This window comes from Xiphophorus hellerii, chromosome 4 (genome assembly GCF_003331165.1).
Source record: "Xiphophorus hellerii strain 12219 chromosome 4, Xiphophorus_hellerii-4.1, whole genome shotgun sequence".
In the NCBI taxonomy this organism is placed as follows: Eukaryota; Metazoa; Chordata; class Actinopteri; order Cyprinodontiformes; family Poeciliidae; genus Xiphophorus; species Xiphophorus hellerii.
In genome coordinates, this window is record NC_045675.1 from 10976499 (window position 1) to 10998183 (window position 21685).

General features: G+C 35.9%; 1 protein-coding gene across 2 annotated transcripts in view; it reads right to left on the bottom strand.

The window, feature by feature from the left end:
• mdga1 (MAM domain containing glycosylphosphatidylinositol anchor 1) overlaps positions 1-21685 on the bottom strand; it is a 182254-nt gene that overhangs the window by 85575 nt on the left and 74994 nt on the right. For both annotated transcript variants that reach the window (XM_032561218.1, XM_032561217.1), the window contains exon 4: positions 17275-17449. In XM_032561218.1, coding sequence (XP_032417109.1) covers positions 17275-17449 — 175 coding nt within the window. The remainder of the gene's footprint in view (positions 1-17274; positions 17450-21685) is intronic.

Consider the following 21685-nt stretch of genomic DNA (forward strand, 5'->3'; position numbering starts at 1 on the left):
GGAGACATGAAGTAGTCTTATCTCTTCCTGGTCTGGAGGACAGCTTATAACTAAGCCATACTTCACCTTTAGTGAAGGATGAACTTGTGAATTTAGTGGGACTTTGTGTTCTCTTTGTGTTCAAACTCATTGTGTGTATGTGGTCTGCTAAATGCTCTAATCTTTTATCAGACTCGTTTCAGAACTAAATTTTTGTTTTCAACAAACTCATTTTTTATTTGATCAAGTCAAGCAAGAAAATTTGACTTGATCATGACAAATGTACAATGTTCTTAATATTTCTGAATTTTAATCTTGGCCTTAAACTTGATTTATTACATTTAGACATTTTAATATTGTTTGTTGTTACATCTACCCACTCATATATTCTACTGTGTCTCTGTACTGTACAATCTCTTCATTGTCTGACAGTCAGTCTTCTGATCAGTGAAACAGTTTTATCATCATGTCTCCACCAGCAAAATGATATAAGAAATTCCCCACATTGACTATGTATGAGACATTGGCAACCTGACATAAAAATAAAATCATATTCTAGCTGAACATTTATAGTGACTGCATATACAGTAAGATTCAGCTTCACATTGACTTCTACCTATTTTTAACAATAAGACCATATTGCACTTTTTTCGTTCTTTGTCTGTCGGCACCAGTGTTCCACATTTCGCTGATGCTGTGTATCCAATTTTATTCTTCTTATATATATATATATATATATATATATATATATATATATATATATGTGTGTAAATATAAAACTCCACACGAAACCACAATAGCCCCTTTTCTATGAAATCTTTCGTTGTGATGTCCTTTCGCTTCATGGATCTGCTCGTAGTACTGCAATATTGAACATTTTCAAAGTACTGTAAACAATTCTTAAACCACTCCCAATTTTTCATGTATAGATAAGGATGTAAATATATAAACTGGCTTGATCAGTAGCTCTCCCAGCCTTGTAAAGGTCATTATTTGGACTTTGGCTAAAATTTACACATTAAAAATTTTGGAATTTGGCAAGCATAAAATCTAATGTTAAAGTGAGGTATTAAATCTATAATATCATGTATTTAAAGATTCTCCTAAAACAGTGAGAACAAGCGGTGTCTTTGTGACAGGTCATAAATAACAGAGATGCAATTCAAAATTCTGTTTTAAAAAAGTTTTCTTATAAGCTTTTAAACAGTTACCAGCAAATCTAGAAGCCACGGCTCTTCAACTGCTTCTTAAGACAACAATCAGCTAACCTCTATCTGCTATCCTCTAGTTGCTACTTCGTCAACTTAAATACCCTGTCACAGTATAAATCATTTGAACTCCAATGGTCTTCACACAAACCCTGTGAGATCTGTGTGTCTCACAGTGTTAACATAAATATAACCAGCAGACAATGTCGTAATTTTATTTTTTGTGTTAATTGACACCTCACACATTACTTGAAGCATAAAAAGGACAAAAGTGGGAATATCAGTGTGTTCCTGTAGATTTATGTGTACCTGGCTATTCTATTCCATAATCTTTCTTTTTTCGTTAGAAATTTTGTCATGTATTAACTGACAATTGTAGAGGCAGACACATTGATTTGCCTTTGAATACAATCTCAAATAAAATATATTATTGGCTTTGTGGTACAGTGGAAGTCGTGCAACTCAACATTTAATGTTTTTTGAAATGAAAAGAAAAAAAATATATATTTAAGACATTTGAATTACTGTTATTACAATTACTATAAAAAGTACTAACAAGAAAAGCTGTTTGAGCACGCTAACTGTGAAATTTGATAAAGCCTGAAATTTGAATAAATGAAACTCCATTATGCCTGTGCAATTGTGTTTTGTCATATTAGGCATATGCTTGGAAAGAAATTGCAGGCTGATTGTTGTTTGGGTTCATCCCCCCATCTGCTCATCCATATGGCTTGACAACAGCTTATTTGCAAGCAAAACATCTCATATCACACTAATTGGGGACCTCTAATCAGGCTGTGGTAAAATGACCTGAATAATACAGGCTGCATTCAGTATTAATTACCTGTCAAAGACTAAATTTCATGGCAATAAGAAATTTTACTGTTAAGTCTGGAGTTATTGCCACAGTGATGCCTGTGATTAACATAATGAGACTCTACACTTTATTCAACCAGCAAAGCCAGTTAATGTAAAATATTGAGTCTAATAATTTCACATTTCAAACAAAGGAATCTTTAATTTTACTACCATAAGTTCACAAAAGCAATACTAACATTATGAAGCCAGACTGTTAACTTGAATCTGATTGAAAATCTGTAGAGGGAACTAAAGCTTATGTACAGGAAGACCTTCCAACCTCAAATATGTAAAACAAACATTTTGAAATATGATTAATGCTGTAAGTACATATTTAAAAAAATAACCAAACAAAAGAAACAAAATTCAAAGAATTTGGAGCCATAATCAAAGAGAAATTGTCAAACCACCATGCAGTTATAAGAAGGTTTTGATTGCTGTAAGCCCAGATTTTTAAATTATGATTGAAAAAGGAAACAATATTCTTTTAATATATTTTTTGATAGCATTCAAATAGAAACATTTATTTGAATAAAATCATTTAAAATCTACACCTGCCATACTGAAAGGAAAAATATCTCAATAAATAAATGCTTGACTGATTGAGACAATTTACATTAAAGCATATTTGTACTGATATTTTGAACTCTGTCACAGCGGCCAAGGTTAACAATTCAGTGCACAATGAAGACAAAGGGAATAGAAAATCAGCTGTGGCCTAATATTTCAGTACTTTTATATGCATTTATTTCTGTTTATCTTCATTTTCCAGTTTATCTATTATGTCTTTGTTTCTGTTTGGATTCCTACTGTCCTTTTCACAGATGTGAAAGGACATCCACAGCTCTGTAAAACTAGCTTTGTTGGCTTGCTGTTTTATCTGAGTTCCAGTATTTTCTGTAATTTCATCAAGCTTTATGTGACTGACTTCTAAATGACTATCTCAGCTTGGGGATTCTCCAGCTGAGAACTGGAGTTTCCTAAAAATGGAGAATAAATCATAAATAATCATAATGATTAATGCTTTGTTTGCATTGATGAGGACATTGCCTTGATTTATTGTTGTAAAGGAGCAGAACTGGATGACAAAGCTCTCACTTCTTTGGTCTAGCTTTGTTCCAACTATCCCTGATGAACAGAAAGTAAAGATTGTATAAAAAGAACAAGATCTTGGATCCAAGAGGTTAAAATGAGTTCCCTCACTAGGAAGAATGGACACTGTGTCAGAGATGGAGTGAAGTATGTTTGGAAAAAACTGATGCTCATCTGCTTTAAAAAGAGTCAGTTGACACGTTTGGTTGTTTTACAGCTCTTCCTGGAAAATTTACAGGGTAAATACCACCAAGAGTGGGTCTTGATGCACATTCACTTGCTGGAGGAAACTTTATCCCTTCTTGAGTGAGCAGGACTGTTGCTTAAAATAAAGATGTCTAGGTTTCCTTAATGCATCTTATCTTCATGACCATAAATCTTCAATAAGCAGAAGATGATGGATGGAGCTCCTGCTCTTTCCAGCTGTCTGCCTTCAGCACGTCATCATAAAGTCTCCCAATTATGGTGTTTACAATTATTCTTAAAAGCATTGGGCTGATAAGTTCAGCAGAGGCGCTGTTCCACCAGGTGTTTGCTAATTTCTGCTGCCATTAGTCTGAAGGTGCTCTGTGAGGTGGAAGCTTGACTGGGGACTGCAGGGACTCCTCAGAGGAGGAGTTTTGTGTAACTAGGTGGTGATTTGTGTGAGCAAGAATTTAGGAACTGCCAAATGGCTGCCACTGGAGATTTAATGATTTTTCATATACCTGTATGTATATTAAAAAAAAATAAAAAATGTATTGTTTTGATAAGGCAAAACCATGATAGCATGATGTAAAGGTCAAAAGAGTCTATTTCACAATGCTCCCCCACTAATGTTATAAAGGTGCATTTACTTGAATCTTGCAAAGTCATATTTTATGTTTTCTTTAAAATGCAAAATTATACATCCTTGCACCAATTCCTTTTTGGACAACGTACCACATAATGAAGGTTTAGTCAACATGTTATTTTTTTAATTCTATTTAACTATGCATAAGTCATAAATATAAACATGACATATATATTAAAAGATCTTTTATTGTGGTGAATAAATTGTGGATTGATGAATAATGTAGTCATTAGAATCTGCAATACTATTATCAAACAACTATCATGTGGACATGTTTTACCCCAAAATGTACCCATAATAAAAACTGTCTCAGCTCATAGAGATGTTATTTGCTTAGTAAAACTATTTTAGAAGCAGATCTACCTTTAAATCTAGATTCACTGTTACACTGATATGTGAACAAGCAGCATCCACAAATTGCTTCAAGAATTTGCCTTTGATAGTTAATTGGTTTTTCAACATTTCTAAACTATTTTGCAAAGTAGAATAGTTGTAATTATCTGCTACAAAACTGTGGTGCCATATTACTTTACTTTAGGTACAACTTACTAGAAGAAGCACTGCAACAAGGCCAATCCTTGTGGCCAATATATTATTGAGCAGTAAAGGTTTCTTTTGTCTTAGCTCTTTTTGAAATGTTTTACACAAGAATGGAAGTTAAATGCTGCTTTATGGAAAACGCAGAGTCTTTACTTTTAAACGTGGATATTGCTCTATGTAACCTGACAAAATAGCAAGTACTTATGCTGTGCAGGAAAAAAAGATCCTAATACAACCTGAGGTGTGTAAGATTTTTGAACTTGGGAGAACACTTTTAAAAACGTTGCTTTCCTTGTTGATCAGATGAATTGTGAGAGACGTTTAAGTGCTTTTCCCTGTTTGGTTGATCCGTGCTCTCCTGAACACAGAGAAGCCATTATCTGTAGTGGTGACTTCTTTGATATTCCTCTATGTTCCTCCATCAAGGTGACACTAATACACTTGTCTAGGAATGCATGTGTCAGAGAGTAAAATATGCTTTTGACTGTAAGGCTAAACTAAAGACTCAATCAGATCATCTTCCTCTCCAGCTGAATGCTTATAAGTTAGGAAGTAAAAAAAAAAATTATACCATGGTAGCCCTGTGAGGCATAAAGATCCATTAGTAACAGGTCTAAGACATAAGAGTCTCTTTAGAAAACTAACAGGGGACTGAAGAGCAAGACAAATAGCATTTTCAATAATCTGAAAGAGACATCTGTCTTTCAGTTCTGTTTGTTAAAAGACAGATTAGTTAAAACTGCAATTTGTGCCCATATAAATGTTGCTTGAGTTTATTTGAGACGAAAACATGTAACATAATATTACCGAATATATTTTTAAGTAAATGCATGAATGTTTGTTTTGGGCTGACTACTGAAAGGATGTCACAAAAATTATTGTGGAACAAAACAACGGTTATCAAATATTTATTGTGATGTACTCCTGTTATATTTCACATTTTATAAAGGCTCTGTAAAATATTTCTATCAAGGTATTTATTGTAATTTAAAAATGACATGAAATTCACGTCATTAAACTGTTAACTACCCAACAGTTTACAATATCTCAGTGCTGCCGTTACCATGTCAAAAACAATATTCTTGGTTATTTACACAAGCTACAAATAGTCTAAAACAAAGTAAGCAAAAAAAGAGAGAAAGAAAGAGTCAAACAAGCTTTGAATATTATTTGCACAATGGGCCATTTGAGGAAATTAACAACATGATATTATCTTTGCCAGTGCATTGCATGGTGTCAGGGTTAAAATATCTCTACCCACTCCATATGTGCAAATTCAAAGATAATTTTCATAACAATGATCATTTTAAGCTTTTATACAGCATAGAGATGTCTTGGCCTTTACAGAACTATAAATAATTCCAAGGTTAATGACTTTCAGATGGTGACCATATCAAAGTGCCTATTAAATTGGCCTAATGTGAAATAATTAATGACTTGACACACTCTTGCACAGTGCATGAAGTATTTTGTATTGCATTTAGAGGCTATTTCAGGTTGTTCAGCAACCTTTTTTCACTTTATCTGTTTTCTGGCTTTTCTGTTGTTTGCTTATTTTTTATTAATCAGAAATCCAGCTGGTCAGAGCAGAGTTTTCCTTTCACCTTTACTGAAGGTATTGTGGGAAAGTAACAAGTATCATGACTGACAAATTTAGAGCAAATTGTAAATTTTTTGTGGTGCCTCCAACACTCTGGAATGAGCTTCTTCTGCACATAAGACACATTCCTCCAGTTGATGCTTTTAAATCTAATTTCAGATAAATTAGATTTAAATTGGCTTTAAAAAAATTGTAAGAGTCTGAAACTGTCTGTTGCCCATAATCTAAAAATTTTAATTCTATTTTCATTTTTTATCTCTGCCTTGTTTTTCACTTGTTGTGAAGCAATTTGGTCAATCTTGTGTTGTTTTTTTTTTTCTAAACCATATCATGCCATGCATAGACATGGCATGATATGGTGAACATAGTTTAAAAAAATTTAGAAAGTCAATAAGGAGAAACTGGTTTAAAACCTTTCCATACATTGTTTTAATCTTACAAATTTCTCACATAAATTATGCAAATAATCATAATAATCAATAATAATCAATGGCTTTGCACTTACTCAGCATTTCATGAGAACAGAAAGGAGCTGGTTACCGAGCAAATTACATTTTGCTGGGCTGATCAAGACAGGAATTTGTGAAATTACACAAACACCATTTGGCCATTATATGCAAAAAGAGGCACATTTATGTTCTTAAGTCTGTTACATATGAGCATCAACATTAAAATGCATTTGTGGGAGCTAAATATACAGAATTAGAATGTCTGTTTTTTTTTTTTTATATGAATCAAACCCCAACCATTATCAATGACAGCAATCAAGTGATGTATTTTTCTATGGCATTTACTTACCAAGAACACAACATAAAATTAAAAAACATTGTCCTTAACCCAAACATAATTTTGTCTGTGTTTCATTGGATAATGATGACACGAGGGGCTGGGGGCGATTTCTTCAACAATGAGCCAAGATTAGTATTTTCATTAAGATGATATGAAAGGTACCTTGGAGCTGAGTGTTGGAAGGAAGTAATATTCTTCTCCTTTACCTCTACTGTACCTAAAAGAATTCAAATATCAGAAACATGAACTTGATCACAATAATGTGTCCATGAGTTGCATAACAATAGCTCCTTTACCTTTTTAGACATTCCTGTTCTTGTAGATATAAATGCACCTCTGGACTAAAAGTAGCTTTGATTAAAAAAATAAGACAAATTCCTTTGACACAACAATAGCTGCCAGAGCTTAAAATTGCCTTTTAGAAGCACATACACTAACTCTCAGTGATACTCAAAATGTATAATTCAACATTTTCAGAAACATAGAGAGAGCAGCTCTTTTGGTTCCAAAAACACATAGATGAACAATTCAAGATCAAAGTAGAACCCACTCTTTTGATATTGCATATATACATTTAATTGGTTGAAAAATTTATATTTGATGATAAAGCAGTAACATATGAGGTGATAAAAGTCACATTCAGTTACTAAACTCACAAAACCTTAAAAGGAATGGGTCAGTTCCATAATGTGCAGGTATTTTATTACTTCATTGTGAGTCTTTGTCATTTGCAGATTTCACTGCAGAGAATGTGGGGGATTGAGATTCATCTTACAGGTACTAAAAGATGATATAGGACTAAGATGCCTGATATTCAACCACATTCTCTTCAATCAATTAGCTATTTGCTAATGAGTGATAAACAATATTTGTTGAGATCATATTTGAAACATGATAGACATTTAGAACAGAGATCTTGGATATTTCTGATCTGTTTTAAAGTTGGCCATTGTTTGTTCTACCATGCATAGAAGTGGCTATCATCTTATGTTGTCAAGGTTTGATATGCTGCCTGGTCAGAAAGGCTCTTATGTATGTTTGTAACAACTGGTGATTTGAGTTAATGCTGCCCTTCCATCTACTTGGACCTGTCTAGCCTTTTCTTTCTGCCACCAACTATAGATTTTTGCCATAAGATCTGTCACTCAGGAATTTTGTTGCTCCTTTTTATTGCTTTTCTTTATAAAGCATGCATTTAGTGTGGTGTGAGTATTTCAATCAAGTTTTAATATATGCAAACCAACAGTCAAATCAGCCTTCAAAGAATTTAATATCTAATTTTTTCCACTATTCATGCTGTTGGTTTTTATTTTCTCTTGTCTAGATAGGACAATATTCACATACAAATCAAAGTTAAATAAATGTATTTATTTTGCTGAAATAGTTTTGGATTTGTCTTTGTGATTGTGAAAAATTGGCTGCTGATCCTATTCTTGATCTCACCGCTTTTTATCTCTTATAATGTCTTGAGTTTTCATTGCCACAGATTATAATTCTGGTACTTGTTCAACAGTCTATTTTGAAGGAAAAAAAAAGAAAAGAAAAAAAATATATATAACAATTTGAAATAGATAAACATGGCTTAAAGTCATTGAAAGGGGGCACTTTGTGTTTACCTCTGGATACAAATACAGAGGTAAACACAGCAGTATTCCTGCGGTCACCGTGACAAGTGCACAATTGCACAAGCAGTCAGAATGCCACAAAAATTTATGCAGACTTAACAGAGGACATAGGATGGATATAGAAGTAGATGTACAGGCCCCAACAAATGGAAGATGACCCGATTAAGCAGTGGAGGGACTGCCTAATTAAGGTTGACATGTTGTGTAATTTGCATTAACTTTTGACTGATCATTCACATTTACCAATGAATTCATATGTAAACAAACAGCATGGGGGTCATCTGGGAGTTGTCCCAGTGCTGGAATTTACAGCAGGCTATTAACATTGTCCTTTATGACTACAAATCTAATAGGAATGGTCAGCTGCAGAAAAAAATCAGAACACCTCCATACACCTTTCACTAGCAAAGTAGTATTCTTCATTTCACATTTTCACGCAAGCAAAAACTATGTAAAAATGTTACAATAAGTGTGAGGTTTGTTAGACTAAAAGTACCTTTTGAAAATAACAAAAGCAGCAATTCAACATACTTTGAAAAACACATTTTAAACATAAACTCGCTGAGCTACAATACAAAAGCACAAACTATTAGGTAGGACATTTTTACAATTTGGTTTGTAGCCTTTGGTTGAGATTGTTCCAAACACTGGACAGTCGAACGGAAAATATAATTTAATAATAATTTAGTACGTTTTCAGCGTTTCCACTTTCCAAATGATCACATATATTTATCTGTTTTCATCTCGGGCTGCATAAAGGCAAAGCTGATAGCACTGTAGCCTTGCAGCCAGAAGGTTCTGGGTTTGAATCCCAGCCTAGGGTCTTTCATCATGAAATTCACATCTTCTCTGTACACATGCACGGGTTCTTTCTGGTTTCTCAGGCTTCCTTCCACAATTCAAGAATGTGACTGTTTCCCTAAAAACATGACTATCTCTCTAAATTGCACATTAGTATTAGCGTATGTGTGTGTAGATGGTTGTCCTGTGTGTCTGTGTTGGTCTGCGATGGATTGGTTTCTATCTTAGATGTACCCTGCCACTCGCCCAATGACTGCAGGCGATAGGCACCCTCCCCCCATGATACAATGTATCAGTAACATTGTATCCAGCTGACTTCACTAGTGGACAAAGAAAGACAAAGACAATGACAAATATTTGGGGTTTTTACATGTTATCACTGCACTGACATAAGCAAGCAGCTGGTTATTGTATTTATCACATATCGACATGAAAATATCTTTTTGAAATATCACTAACAATAACTAAAGCAAAAGTATTTTTCCTGATGTGTTTTTTTCCCCAAAGTAATCCATTCAAAATAGGATTAATTGGTATTTTTTATGGGTTTTTTAAAGCTGTTTCTAGCATGTTAGACCAAACCAATCAAACCAGAGTGTGGAGCAGTGAGAATAAAAAAACAATGAACAGCCATATAAACTATATATCATATATAGTATGTGCTCCTTCAATAACAGTTCAACACGGGGAAAAGTCCCTTCTTTTCAATGACATAAAGAATAAGAAAAGCAGACAGTAGATGAAACTATCAAAAGCAAGGAAGAGATATAAATCCTACAGACGATGTGAGCAACAGCGAGAACACAAACAGAACCATAGAAATTATATAGAAGTATGCACAAACAGAAATACTAAAAGAGGTGGCATTAATAACACAGAGAGAGGAGTAAGCTACAGAGTGCCATGGACAAGCAGAGAAAGTTTGAGAGAAATGTGAGAAAGAAGATCAGAAGGGCAGAAAGTTTGTGTGAGCTTTTGCAACACTGTGTGACTCAGACAGCAGACTGGTGACCCAACAACTCACCCTGTGGCTTCAACCTCAATCCCACTAAAAGGTCAAAGCTTCTTTTAAACTACCTGCTTCTGCCTCTCTGTTTCTCTTACTATCTAAGATGCTGTTCTCTTTCCTCCTCTGTAAACATGCAAACATTTTTCCCCCCCATCTACCATCAGCAGTCACTGCCAATTTATCTTGCTTCAGCTGGAACCCACATGTCGCTGAAGCACAAAGATTGCACTGTGACCAAAGATGTGTTTCTGGCCTGTGAAGAGTGACCTAAATGCCACCTAACCTGGTATTTAAGGGTGTAAAAATGTGAGTGCAGTCAGCTAGCAATAACACAATTTTGTGGTACTTGCATGACTGCTGAGACTGTTTATAAAGCAACAGTTCTGCAATGGGAACAAAGATCCATTTTGTCTTTTATTAACAGCTCAGGCTGATGGTGGTCGTTAAGAGTTTGGAGAATATTTTCTTGGCACACTTTAGGCCCCTCAGTAGCAATCGAGCATTATTTAAATGCCACAGCCTATCTGAGTATTGTTGTTGACTATGTACACTCTGTTTATATACGCAGAGTATCCGTCTTCAGACTGCTACTCTCACTAGGATAATGCAACAAAAATCACATGATCCAAAACTGATTTGTTAAACACGAGTTCTGTGTAATTTAATCACCGTCCTGATCGCAATCAAATAGAGCACCACTGGATTACCTTTCTACCACCATTTGGTGGAAAGGTAAATTTGTCATTTTACAGATGACAACAGCACTGTGTGCAGCCTCAGCACATGGTGGAAGTGCTTTACCAAATGAGCCACATAGCACCTTATAGCAATAGTTTAATAGAAGAATCCAGCAATAAGTGAATGACATTCCATCCATCCATCCATCCATCCATCCATCCATCCATCCATCCATCCATCCATCCATCATCTTACACGCTTATCCCTAGTGGGGTGACAAGGGGTGCTAGTTCCTATCTTCAACGGTCAATGGGTGAGAGGCGGGGTACACTCTGGACATGTCCCCAATCCATCGCAGGTGAATAAAACTAAGGAGCGTACATATTACCTCTTAGAAATATGATTGTGGCTTACAGAGCAAGCGAGTACAATCAGTGAATGTACAGCAACTGGAAAAGAATCTAAGTAAGGTACTTAAGGAAGAAAGAATAATGGGCACAGAAGAAACTGCAATGGAAACAGAAAGGCTCAAAATACATGCACAAGTAAACCAAACAGATGTGACTGGAAGAACACATGAAAACCAAGGGAGGGAGGGAAGGGAGGGGGTTCTGGACTAATACTCAAAAAGAACAATAAACCATTGGGAAAAGACTGACATGGATCTAAGAGAAATAAATCCAAACGACCACACAAACATGAATTAAGAAACTTGATAGAAATGAAGAAGCCATCTAAAGAGGTGTACAATAAGCTGACCTGGATTAAATACTTTTGGCTGGTTATCCTTAGCATAAACAATAAAAATCTAGACTAAAAAAAGGTCTTTTGGAGCTAAAGTGTCTGAAAGCAGCTAAAAAGTTAGATAAAAACAGAAACAACAATTCTAGATAGAGCTGTTTAAAATGAAGCTTAAAATAACCAAGAAAAACTCTCATTTAACAAATTAAGCGAGACCCTTATCCTCATCCCAGAAGGTCACAGAAGGTTAATCATCATCACTATTTCCCCACTTACCTTGTCCTGACGTTAAATCCACAGTGATAAACTAACATGTTTATGGATTGATCCTTTGTTTTCATGATCTCCACCATGGATCATTGGTTGGGTTTCTGAACCAAGTCCATCCCACCAGTAGAGGCTACTCAAAGTTAAACCCCGCCTGCTCACTGTCCCACTGTCCCAGTAGTTAGAGTGCCAGGTCATTGGTCAGCGTTGGCACACAGAGGGCCTTCTGTGGCAATGGTTGATGTGTGGGTGGAGTGTTGAGAGGAAAATCATCAGTGACGACAGTTTCATAGTGAGTATTTTATGGTAGAGTGTGAGCTAAAATTTTACTCTCTCATGAACACAGAAAAGGAAAAATATCAATTCAAAAAATGTGCTCAAAGTATTAAAATTACAGATAGTATGGGAAATAAATTATAAACCTGTTATGTAAAAATACTGATACTATTAGCATTGGCGGCGTGAAAGACAGGAAGCAAAAGTTAACAGAATGATGACAGAGTGTCGGTTTTATATATGTTATATTATAGTAGTGGCCTTTGCTCTGTATATATTCCATTCAAAGAAGGATATTGAATACTTTGCTTCAGTCCACAAAGCCTTCACTCATTTCCCTGTTGTCTTTTCAGTTTCCACCTATCATTCACTTTCTCACTTCCTTTTTCTTCCCTATAGTACATCTCACTGTCACACTTCAAAGTGTGAGAGTGTGTGCTTTTGGCCTTGTGGATTTGAGTACAATTGTAAATGGATTCAAGTTATGAGTGTGTCTGGTCAAAAAATAGATTTTGTCAAGCTAACAAAATAACAAATCAATCAAAAAAAAATAAATAAAACTTGTTCTGTTTTTAGAGGTAAACAAAAGAGAAATTACTGCTTTGTACTAAATTTCAGCTGGCTTTCAGATTTGCTTGCAGTGAAGCTAAGGAAGAGGTCAGTCATTCTTCAAGTCAGTGAGCTTACTTTTCATCACAGAACAATTATACACACATAATATTGATAGTTTTAACTCATACATGCTTAACATGGAATAAATTACTGACAGTGTGCCAATTGCTTATATTTATGGTTTCTAATACTACAGGGTTGGTAGTTCCTATCTCTGTTACATAGTAGTGGTTGACTCTAAAACTGATGTCACATTGTTTTCTGTTTTACATTTTGCAATAGAAATTTTTAAAGATATTTTGAAGAACATGCTGTTTGAAACCTGCAATTTTTTCAACTAAATATTTAATGTCAGTTTTATCCTATGGCTTTGGTGCCGTATTGGTTTTATTGTTTAATGACCTCAACAGTATTGCTGATGTTTGTTATTTACTGTGAAAATGTGCTGCTTCACCTGCCTGTGTGGTCTTCCCTGCCACAAGGCCATAAATGTAAATACAAATTTGTTCTAAATAACTGTAATTATTTGCAACTGTAATTATTAAATTAAGACTCAAAAATGTGTGTTTGCATATGGTACAAAATACAATGCAGGTTTTAACGTAAGTAAATGAAGTGGATAATGTGGAGTAACTCTTTAAGTACTCCCACTTTGAGCACTCTAATGAATCAAAGTAGTGGTTTTCAGTATTCAATTGCCTTAGAGTAGTATGACTTACTGTAGATCTTGTATTTTTTTGATATATTTAAGGATTTTATTTCCTTCTGAAAATAAAAAAATAATCCTATGTTAGAGTCCCCACATAATCAGATAATTTTTAGAGAAAATGGGTCATGCTGCCAGTTTTATTGGCACCTTAGAGCAGACACTATTGCTGCTGGTGGTCAAATTATGTATGATATAATGCTAAATGCTGAGGAAAGTATGGAGGGAATTATATTTATTTACTATCTACTGTTTACCTTCCTACTCTATTGAAACCCAAGGCTGATTCCCAGTACTGTTGAGGTGTATAACTTAAATAACTTCATGCCTATTTACCACTCCTTTACTCACATTCACCAGCATGTACTTGTACAGATTTTTTTAATTTTATTTTCATTGGAACCACTCTACATTAAAGTTGGTCATTCTGTGCACAACATTATCTAAAGAGTTTAAATAATTCAGTTAATTCTCTTTCCAACCACTGGTATGTTTCATAAAGGAAAAGAGGGAGGAAGTAGATTAGCATGTGGAAGGAATTAAGAATGAAGTGACAAAATGGATAAACTTTGATGGAAATAGGCCACTTAAATTGCTTGCTGTGCCCTGTATGAGTAACAGCATGTTCTGCCCTTTAGGTCTATTTAATTTAGAAAACAATGTATCTACTATCCTACCTGAAATTTTATTGTTTTGATTTTTCTTGTTCTTAACTATTTTTATTTGTTGATTAGACTCCATTTGTGACTTTTTCTGCTTTGCCATTTTTTGTCTTGCTTTGTTGTAGCAAACTCCAGAGCAAAATGTTCAATTCCTTTTTTCCTTCAACTGGTTACGGTTTGTGCTTTACGGAAATGTCACTGCTCTAAAGGTGACAATAGTTTGATCTGCACATCACTACCTACTGCATATCAGTGTTAACCCTATCTTTTGTGTTTCACCTCAAAGTATAGTTGTATTTATCTCTTTAAAAATTACATTATTTTTCTCATTTTTGTGGCAGTTTGGTAGAAAAACTAAGATTTCATCTGTGATGTTTCAGAATATTTTTTCAAGTTGCTTTGGGGATTTGGAGTTTAACACAAACTGATTTGTTGTTATTGGCTCCATAAATTTTTGGCAGTAACAATGTGGAGGATTTTCCGTAAGCAAGCAGTCACTGAAGTGACTTCAAAAATGGTTGAGGAAAGCAATTTTCTCAAGTGACATTATTTAATTACATCCCAAATTAGAACTGGTGCAGAATGACCAATTGACATTTATCAATTGATAAGCACAATACATAAAAGCTTTTAAATACTAGTAAATTAGCAATTTTCTCTTAACATCCAACATACTTTAATCATTTTTTGTCAAAAATCAAAGTATTGGAGAAGTATTGATGTTAAATAGTTGTCTTTGTCGATGTTTCTGGCCAGCTAACCTCGCTATTACATCCTCACTTCTTAATCTGTCTTGCCCTCCACGTTCATCTCTTTCATTCCCTGTGTTTCTCTGGAAGCCTTGGCTAATTGTTACATCGTCCTAGCACTAAAGATGCTCGGTGAAGCGTGCACAGATGATCGCCACTGGGTCTAACACAGCATGGGGGACAGGGAATTGAACAAGCATTGACCATCAGAGCTGGTTAGTTTCACAGAGCTCCTGTCACAACTACACTCACAACACAACCTGTTTACTTGCTAGGCCCCCTGCAATTACCAGCTCCCCAGCAAGGACAGAGCTAACTCCTGGGGAGGACTAACACTATCAGAAGAAAGGAGAAGTGGGTGAAGAAGGGAGGGAAAGCCTTATTAAAAGGCAAAGGAAGGGCTGGGGCTAAATGATGAATCTCAAAGGGATAAGCATGCCACAAACATGTGGGTGTGTGTGTTTGTGTGTGTTCCTGTGGTGCATGTGAAATAGTTCACTCCTTTGCATTGCACCTTACCCAAAGCTAACAAAATGAGTTCAGTGACAAGAAAGTAATTGGTGTTAAATTTTGCAACGCCCTCGGTAAAATGGATGTTTTTCTATGAGTCTATAAATCCACCATCAAGGTGATTGAATCAGCAAAGGATTCAGAGTGTTGTGTTAAACAACCTTTGACCCTGACCTGGCCCCTGACTCACTGGGACAGTGGGGCAGTGAAACAAGCAGCAGCACGGGACCCCTACAACACAATGCCGCTTCCCAGCTGTCACATGTTGAACAATGTGAAAGCTGCTTGATTTGCTGGCCAACTACCAGAACAGAAGAGGTGATCCTTGATGGAGTTTTCTCTTTTTGATAAATGACAGGATGATGACTCTGTCCTCCTTTAAGCATAAAAAAAAATTACTTGACTACCGGATAATTAAAAGAGACCTGTAAGTCATGTTATAGCTTCCTTTATTTCAGCAGTTTACTTAGTTTTAATTAGACATTTGGAAAATGCTGTGAGTCTCAGAGTAACAAGCTAGCAGAGTAAAATCCTTCAAGTAGAGTTGCATCCTGAAAATTTACTGGGGTGCAGTATAACAGAGCTTTGCCATTAAATCTGGTACCCTTTGTTTCATAAACAACAGGGCTGATGTAGACCTCCAGAACAAAAAACCAAGTCAGAGAGGAGCTGAAAACGGGAAGCTATTTGTAAATTATTATCCGATTGTTGATTTCCATTCTAAATTTAAATTTGGCTGTGAAGATATTTGACACAGAGTGTTTCAGTTCAAGCCACTGGCAAGTCAAATGGTTCATTGTTGTCTCTCTCTCCCATTCATTTAGGACAGAAATTGGCTAAGAAACATTGAGTTAGAGAGCCCGTGCCACCTGGACTAACTGTTATAAAACTCACTTTAGGTCCCACAGGCTTCACTTTTTTCCCAAAAGTATCTGATGAAAGATGTCTTTTGTTTCTCTTGGCTTGTATTGGTGAAGTAGATCATTTGGAAAAATTGGAATATATTCAAAATTGTAGGCCTTCAACATCATTAATTAGATCAGTCACAATTTCTGGTTGAAAATCTATTTCTATTTCTCAAATAATTTACTGGTAAGTATAGTAGAGTAACAGAAAACCAACAGATCCAACAACAGCCTGTTGTTGGATCTGCTGATTCTATATTTCAACTATTTTTTTTCTATTTTGAAAATATTTTCCAAAGCAATAAGGAATGAAATGCTTTTTTTGCAGCCAACTATTTCTTTCTGCATTAATTTCTCTAAATAATTGTGTGAATTACTTTAGTGTTTAATTTTGGAATATTATGTGCTACTGAATGTAAGGACAAGCTTTTAGAGGAATTTAAGCCTTACTTTTTGTTTTTGCTCATTATTACACAGAAAAACAGATATACTGTATATAAAATATTTAGGAACATAAAACACAGTTTTTAATGCATAGAACCTTTTTGTTTTACAGAATTTTCTGATTCAGCTTAATTTGATCTACCCACCCTCCTCTCTTAATCCTCCTAGCATGTTTTTCATCCTCTCAACCGTAATTCATCAGATACTCTTGGAAACCATTCCCACCTGAAATCTCATCATCCATCCAATCAGTCTTTCATCTTTCCTCCTGCTATCTTTCCATCTCTGCCCATCTCGACCTTCTCTAACGTGGGAATGGCTGCAGTGAGTCTGCTGTGGTCTAAAAGAGGAAGGAGTGTTCTCTTTTCCTCTTTTCTCCCTGCCCACTTACACTGCACATCTACGCGGATGGACTTGATGGCAGCCACCCCCACCCCGTTGTCGGCCTTGCAGTAGTAGCGGCCCCCCTGCACCCACTGGATGTTCTCGATGCGCAGTGTCTCATTGTAGATGGATGTTTCCTGAAACTTGTCTGAAGCGCTGCCTGCCGTCTTTGTCCACCGCACCTGAACAGAGAGGGGAAGGGGAGACGACATTGAGAGAACAGACATGTTGCTAGAGAGAGAGACATAGTTTGAAGGATAAAATCATTTAAGTCTGATTCAAATTATATCATGAATAACATTTCACCATTATCAAAAGCATAACAAGTAGAGTAACATCGCTACAGTCAAATGACAACTTAAAAAAAGAAGCTGGTTGAAAAAAACCCATCAATAAATATAGATGTAACATCAAATACATCTGATCATATATTGGTGGTTTCACAATCGTCTTCCTTCAAACTGCGACAGTGTGCGTCCTCCCTTGTGTGGGCTGCCTGCCAAGCGAGCCTGTATGTAAGCCCTTTTGCTTTTGTCAAGCCAACCTCTCATTCTAAGAGCATCAAATTGAGCCATTTTGTCACAGCTGGCAGAATCTCGGAGATACCATACAAGGTGTCCTCTGTGATGCTGTGATTTAACACCTGCTATCGTTGACCCTGGGAGCAAATGCTGCTTTGTAACAAGTCGTAAAGTCTGCAGAAGGAAGTAGGAAGCAGTGGGGTAAGGACAAAAGATGTTTGTCTGGGAGAGTTGGGGTTTAAAGTCCCATCGGGCCTATTCCGTTTCACATTTGAGACCACTATCCGTGCAGAGCAGATGTGTCTTCAAAATGCTGGAAGTTTTATTTATTTATTTTTTTTGATTTTATCGTTTTCAAACTATGGAAAGCTCATTTGATTATTTGTAAAGTAAAAATCTGTCCAATGTTTGCAAAATAATCTTCTCTGTAATTGCAAGGTAATAGTGATCAGCTAGTCCAAACCTTCCAGTTTTTTATTCTGTTTTGCTTTAAAAATCTGTCTCCTAGCTGTTGTCAAAAAACAACAAATGGTGCTTGAGGGGCTACCTAAGTACAGACAGAGGGAGGCCAAAATCCAGCTTATTGCACAAATATAAAAAGTGCAACATAAGCAGGATGTTCACAACATAAAACTACAGTATTCCAGATGAAATGACTGCCAAGTACAAAATGGAAAAAGACACAGAAAGGTTGCTTTGCTGATGAATAGGGAAAAAACTTCAAAGAAGGGTCGAAAAAGGGACATGGGGGACATAGATCTAAATGTAGGGGTAGTTGAAATTAGAAGAGGTGACTTGATTGAATCAAGGAGGAAGTGGATGAAGCCAATATTACATAAAACAAAGTTGAAGTTGGACAGGAAAACATTGGACCTTGTACCTGCAGGACAAATCCTAAGAAATGATGAGTAAAAAATAGAAGGTACCAAAGGAAAGAGTTAGCCAAACTGAAATTAGTAGGAAAAAGAATGAAATAGGTGTTCTCAAAGTTTGTGTTGTCTGAATTTTTCACACTGTGTCCTAGGTGCAGATAGACTTTAAGGACTTAAAGAAAGATTGGAGTAAAGGAATGACTAAATACAAAAACCAAGATAAAACTAAATTAACTACAAACCCAAAACCCTATCTGCAGGTTGACAGTCTTCACTTTGGGTCAATGAAAAGCAATGATTAAAAATATGTCATATTTAAAAGTAGGTTTGCAGCTAATGCCTAAGCTCTCTTTTTTTTGGAGGACACCAGTGCAGGGTTCTACGATAACATGGCACATGCTTGATAATTCAAATTAAAGATAATTGCCACCCTGGATTTTCTGTAATAAATCATGCATAAATGTACTTATGAGCTGTTAAAAAGCTTGTTCACGACGGAATAATTAGATGGCAAACTGTTAAAGAGTAAATACACTGAGACAGACAGTTAGATAGTCGAGTGATCCCTAAACAGGTCATTAAATTGGCAAATGGATAAAAGTTTATAAATGGGGCTATGCGCCTTCTAGTGATAAAATCTATCTGATCTGTATGACACTAAGCGCTGTGATCAGGGTGTCCATGCCTTTCGGCCCATTAGGAGTTTTGACATTCTCTATACGGATTTTTCACGCTTCAATTATCTCATCAAGCAGTGGGAACAGCGTGCAGCAGACAGCTACATGATAAGTTCCTTCGAATAGTCAACTGCACAAACTCATCCTCACACATACTTACACACACACTTCAAAGATGTATAAAAGCCTGTAAACTCATCAGTGCAGGAATTCTCTCTTGTGTGTGTGTCTACACAACTGTGTGTGTGCAGTCCATTAATCCCTATTAACCCTTCTGTCTGTTATCAACCTCCATGGGACTATCAACCATACCCCTCAGAGGAGGTCAGAGAGGATAATAGGGAAAAGTCAGTTGTGTGTGCCTCTGTGCATGCAAACATTAGTGTGTAGAAGTGTGCGTTTCCTGCTTATATGAACACTCGTCTGCTTGTGTTCCTATATGTACACAGTATCAGTGTACATATTCACTCCGGAGTGTTGGGGTGTGTTGGGGTGTGTGTGTTAGGGGATGGGCATGGGGAGAGGGGGTGTGTGTTGATTAGAAAGCAGGTTATATGGATTAGCGGATTATCAGTGCCTGTGTAAATGCTCTGTGTCTGTTTATTCAGGTCTGTTTGTGGGAGGGATTTGGAGGAGGCACACCGCCATTGATCCAGCCAGCCAAGGTGAGCAATGAACTGCACCGTGTCTCTTCATGGTTTAGTGACTTCAGCTAGAATGCATGCATGTGTATGTAGTAAAGACTTTTGTGAGAAACACAGAAAGGAAGCATACTAAAATGTGTAATGAGCATTTATTAAGCCTGTCTATTCAAGAAATAAAACATTAATGACAATTTTGCAAATGGTTGACAGTTTTTGCAGTTAACCATGAAGGGAGATTAGAAACAGGACTGAAAGTTTTGACTGAATTCTAATGAAACGATTAAATAATAAGGACCTTGGGAGGGAGAAATGAAACAACTCCTCATCTGAGTAAAGAATGTCAATAGTTTTTCTGGTCAAGAAAATTTATTTTTATAACAATCATGACTGCAATTATCCCACATGTTTTTCATGTGACACAATGTCTCACTCTTTTACTCACTGAGGAAGAACCAATGTAAGAATTGTATTGGAAAGTGTAAAAAAAACAACGACAAAAAACCCCAAAAAACAATCAGCTAAGGTTTCATGAGATACTTGACTAAAATGTGGCTTGATGGTACTGGAAAATCAGGCAGAAGATGGAGTTCTTTAACTAACATAAAACTACTAGGTTATGAGCCATTCAAACATAGGAAATCTAATATTTTATAGCCACATTTTAAATAATAAGGAATGATATATATATATATATATATATATATATATATATATATATATATATATATATTTGAACCAAGATAATTAACAAAAAAATAAAAATCTGAAAGCAGAATCCTGGTATGGGATTCTCAGGAAACTTAAGACAGTTCTGGTTCATTGTGGAAATTACTGTCCCAGAGGGTCTGTAGCACAGCTGTGAGAAATTTAATCATGTTTAAGGGCAAATGTTACTTTTTGGAGCAAACATCCAAAAAAAAACAAACAACCCATAAATAAATAGCAACTAAATGCCAGTACTGTTTTTTGGCTGATTTTGAATGATTTGTGTTATATCTTGTGTGTGTTTCCAAGATGCTCATATCACCGGTGCTCAATAAGAATTTTTATGTTATTGCTTTCTTAGTAACACACAACCACAAAGTGCTCTTCTTCTTTTATTAGACAAACACTAAGAGATCATGGTGTACTGTTCTTGCATGAGCACACACTGCTGCTTCTGTCTTTGCTTTGTACCCGTGTAAGCCTTACATCACATCACGGTTTTGGTCATGATGCATAGCAGGGATAGGTCAACTTCAACTCCCATTACTACTCAAAATCATTTTGATGATCACAAGAATAATCATGAATGTAGGTGATTTTCATGGATTGAAAGTATGGTCTGATAGGGGATTTAAGTCAAAAGGTGTTTTTTTCCTATCTTGCAAACATAACCTCAGCATTTCCTCAATAGTGTCCACCAGGTCAGAATAAAATATCCTCAGTTATCTGGGAACAAGTAGTTCCTTTTGGGCAGTAATTTTCTTTACGGATGTTAAGCAAATCAACCTTGAAAGCACAAGTTGAAAGGTGTACACATTGCTTATAATACTGTTTGTGCTCAAATTTGTGGAATTGGTTGAAAACAGACCTAAGAGGCGACCACCCTACAAAAAACAGGGCATGTTGAGCATAAAATCACAGTGACCTGCTGCACTTGCCATATTACAGTAGAAAATAAAAGCAACACGTGTGGCAGAAATACTAGTATTCTACTAAAAA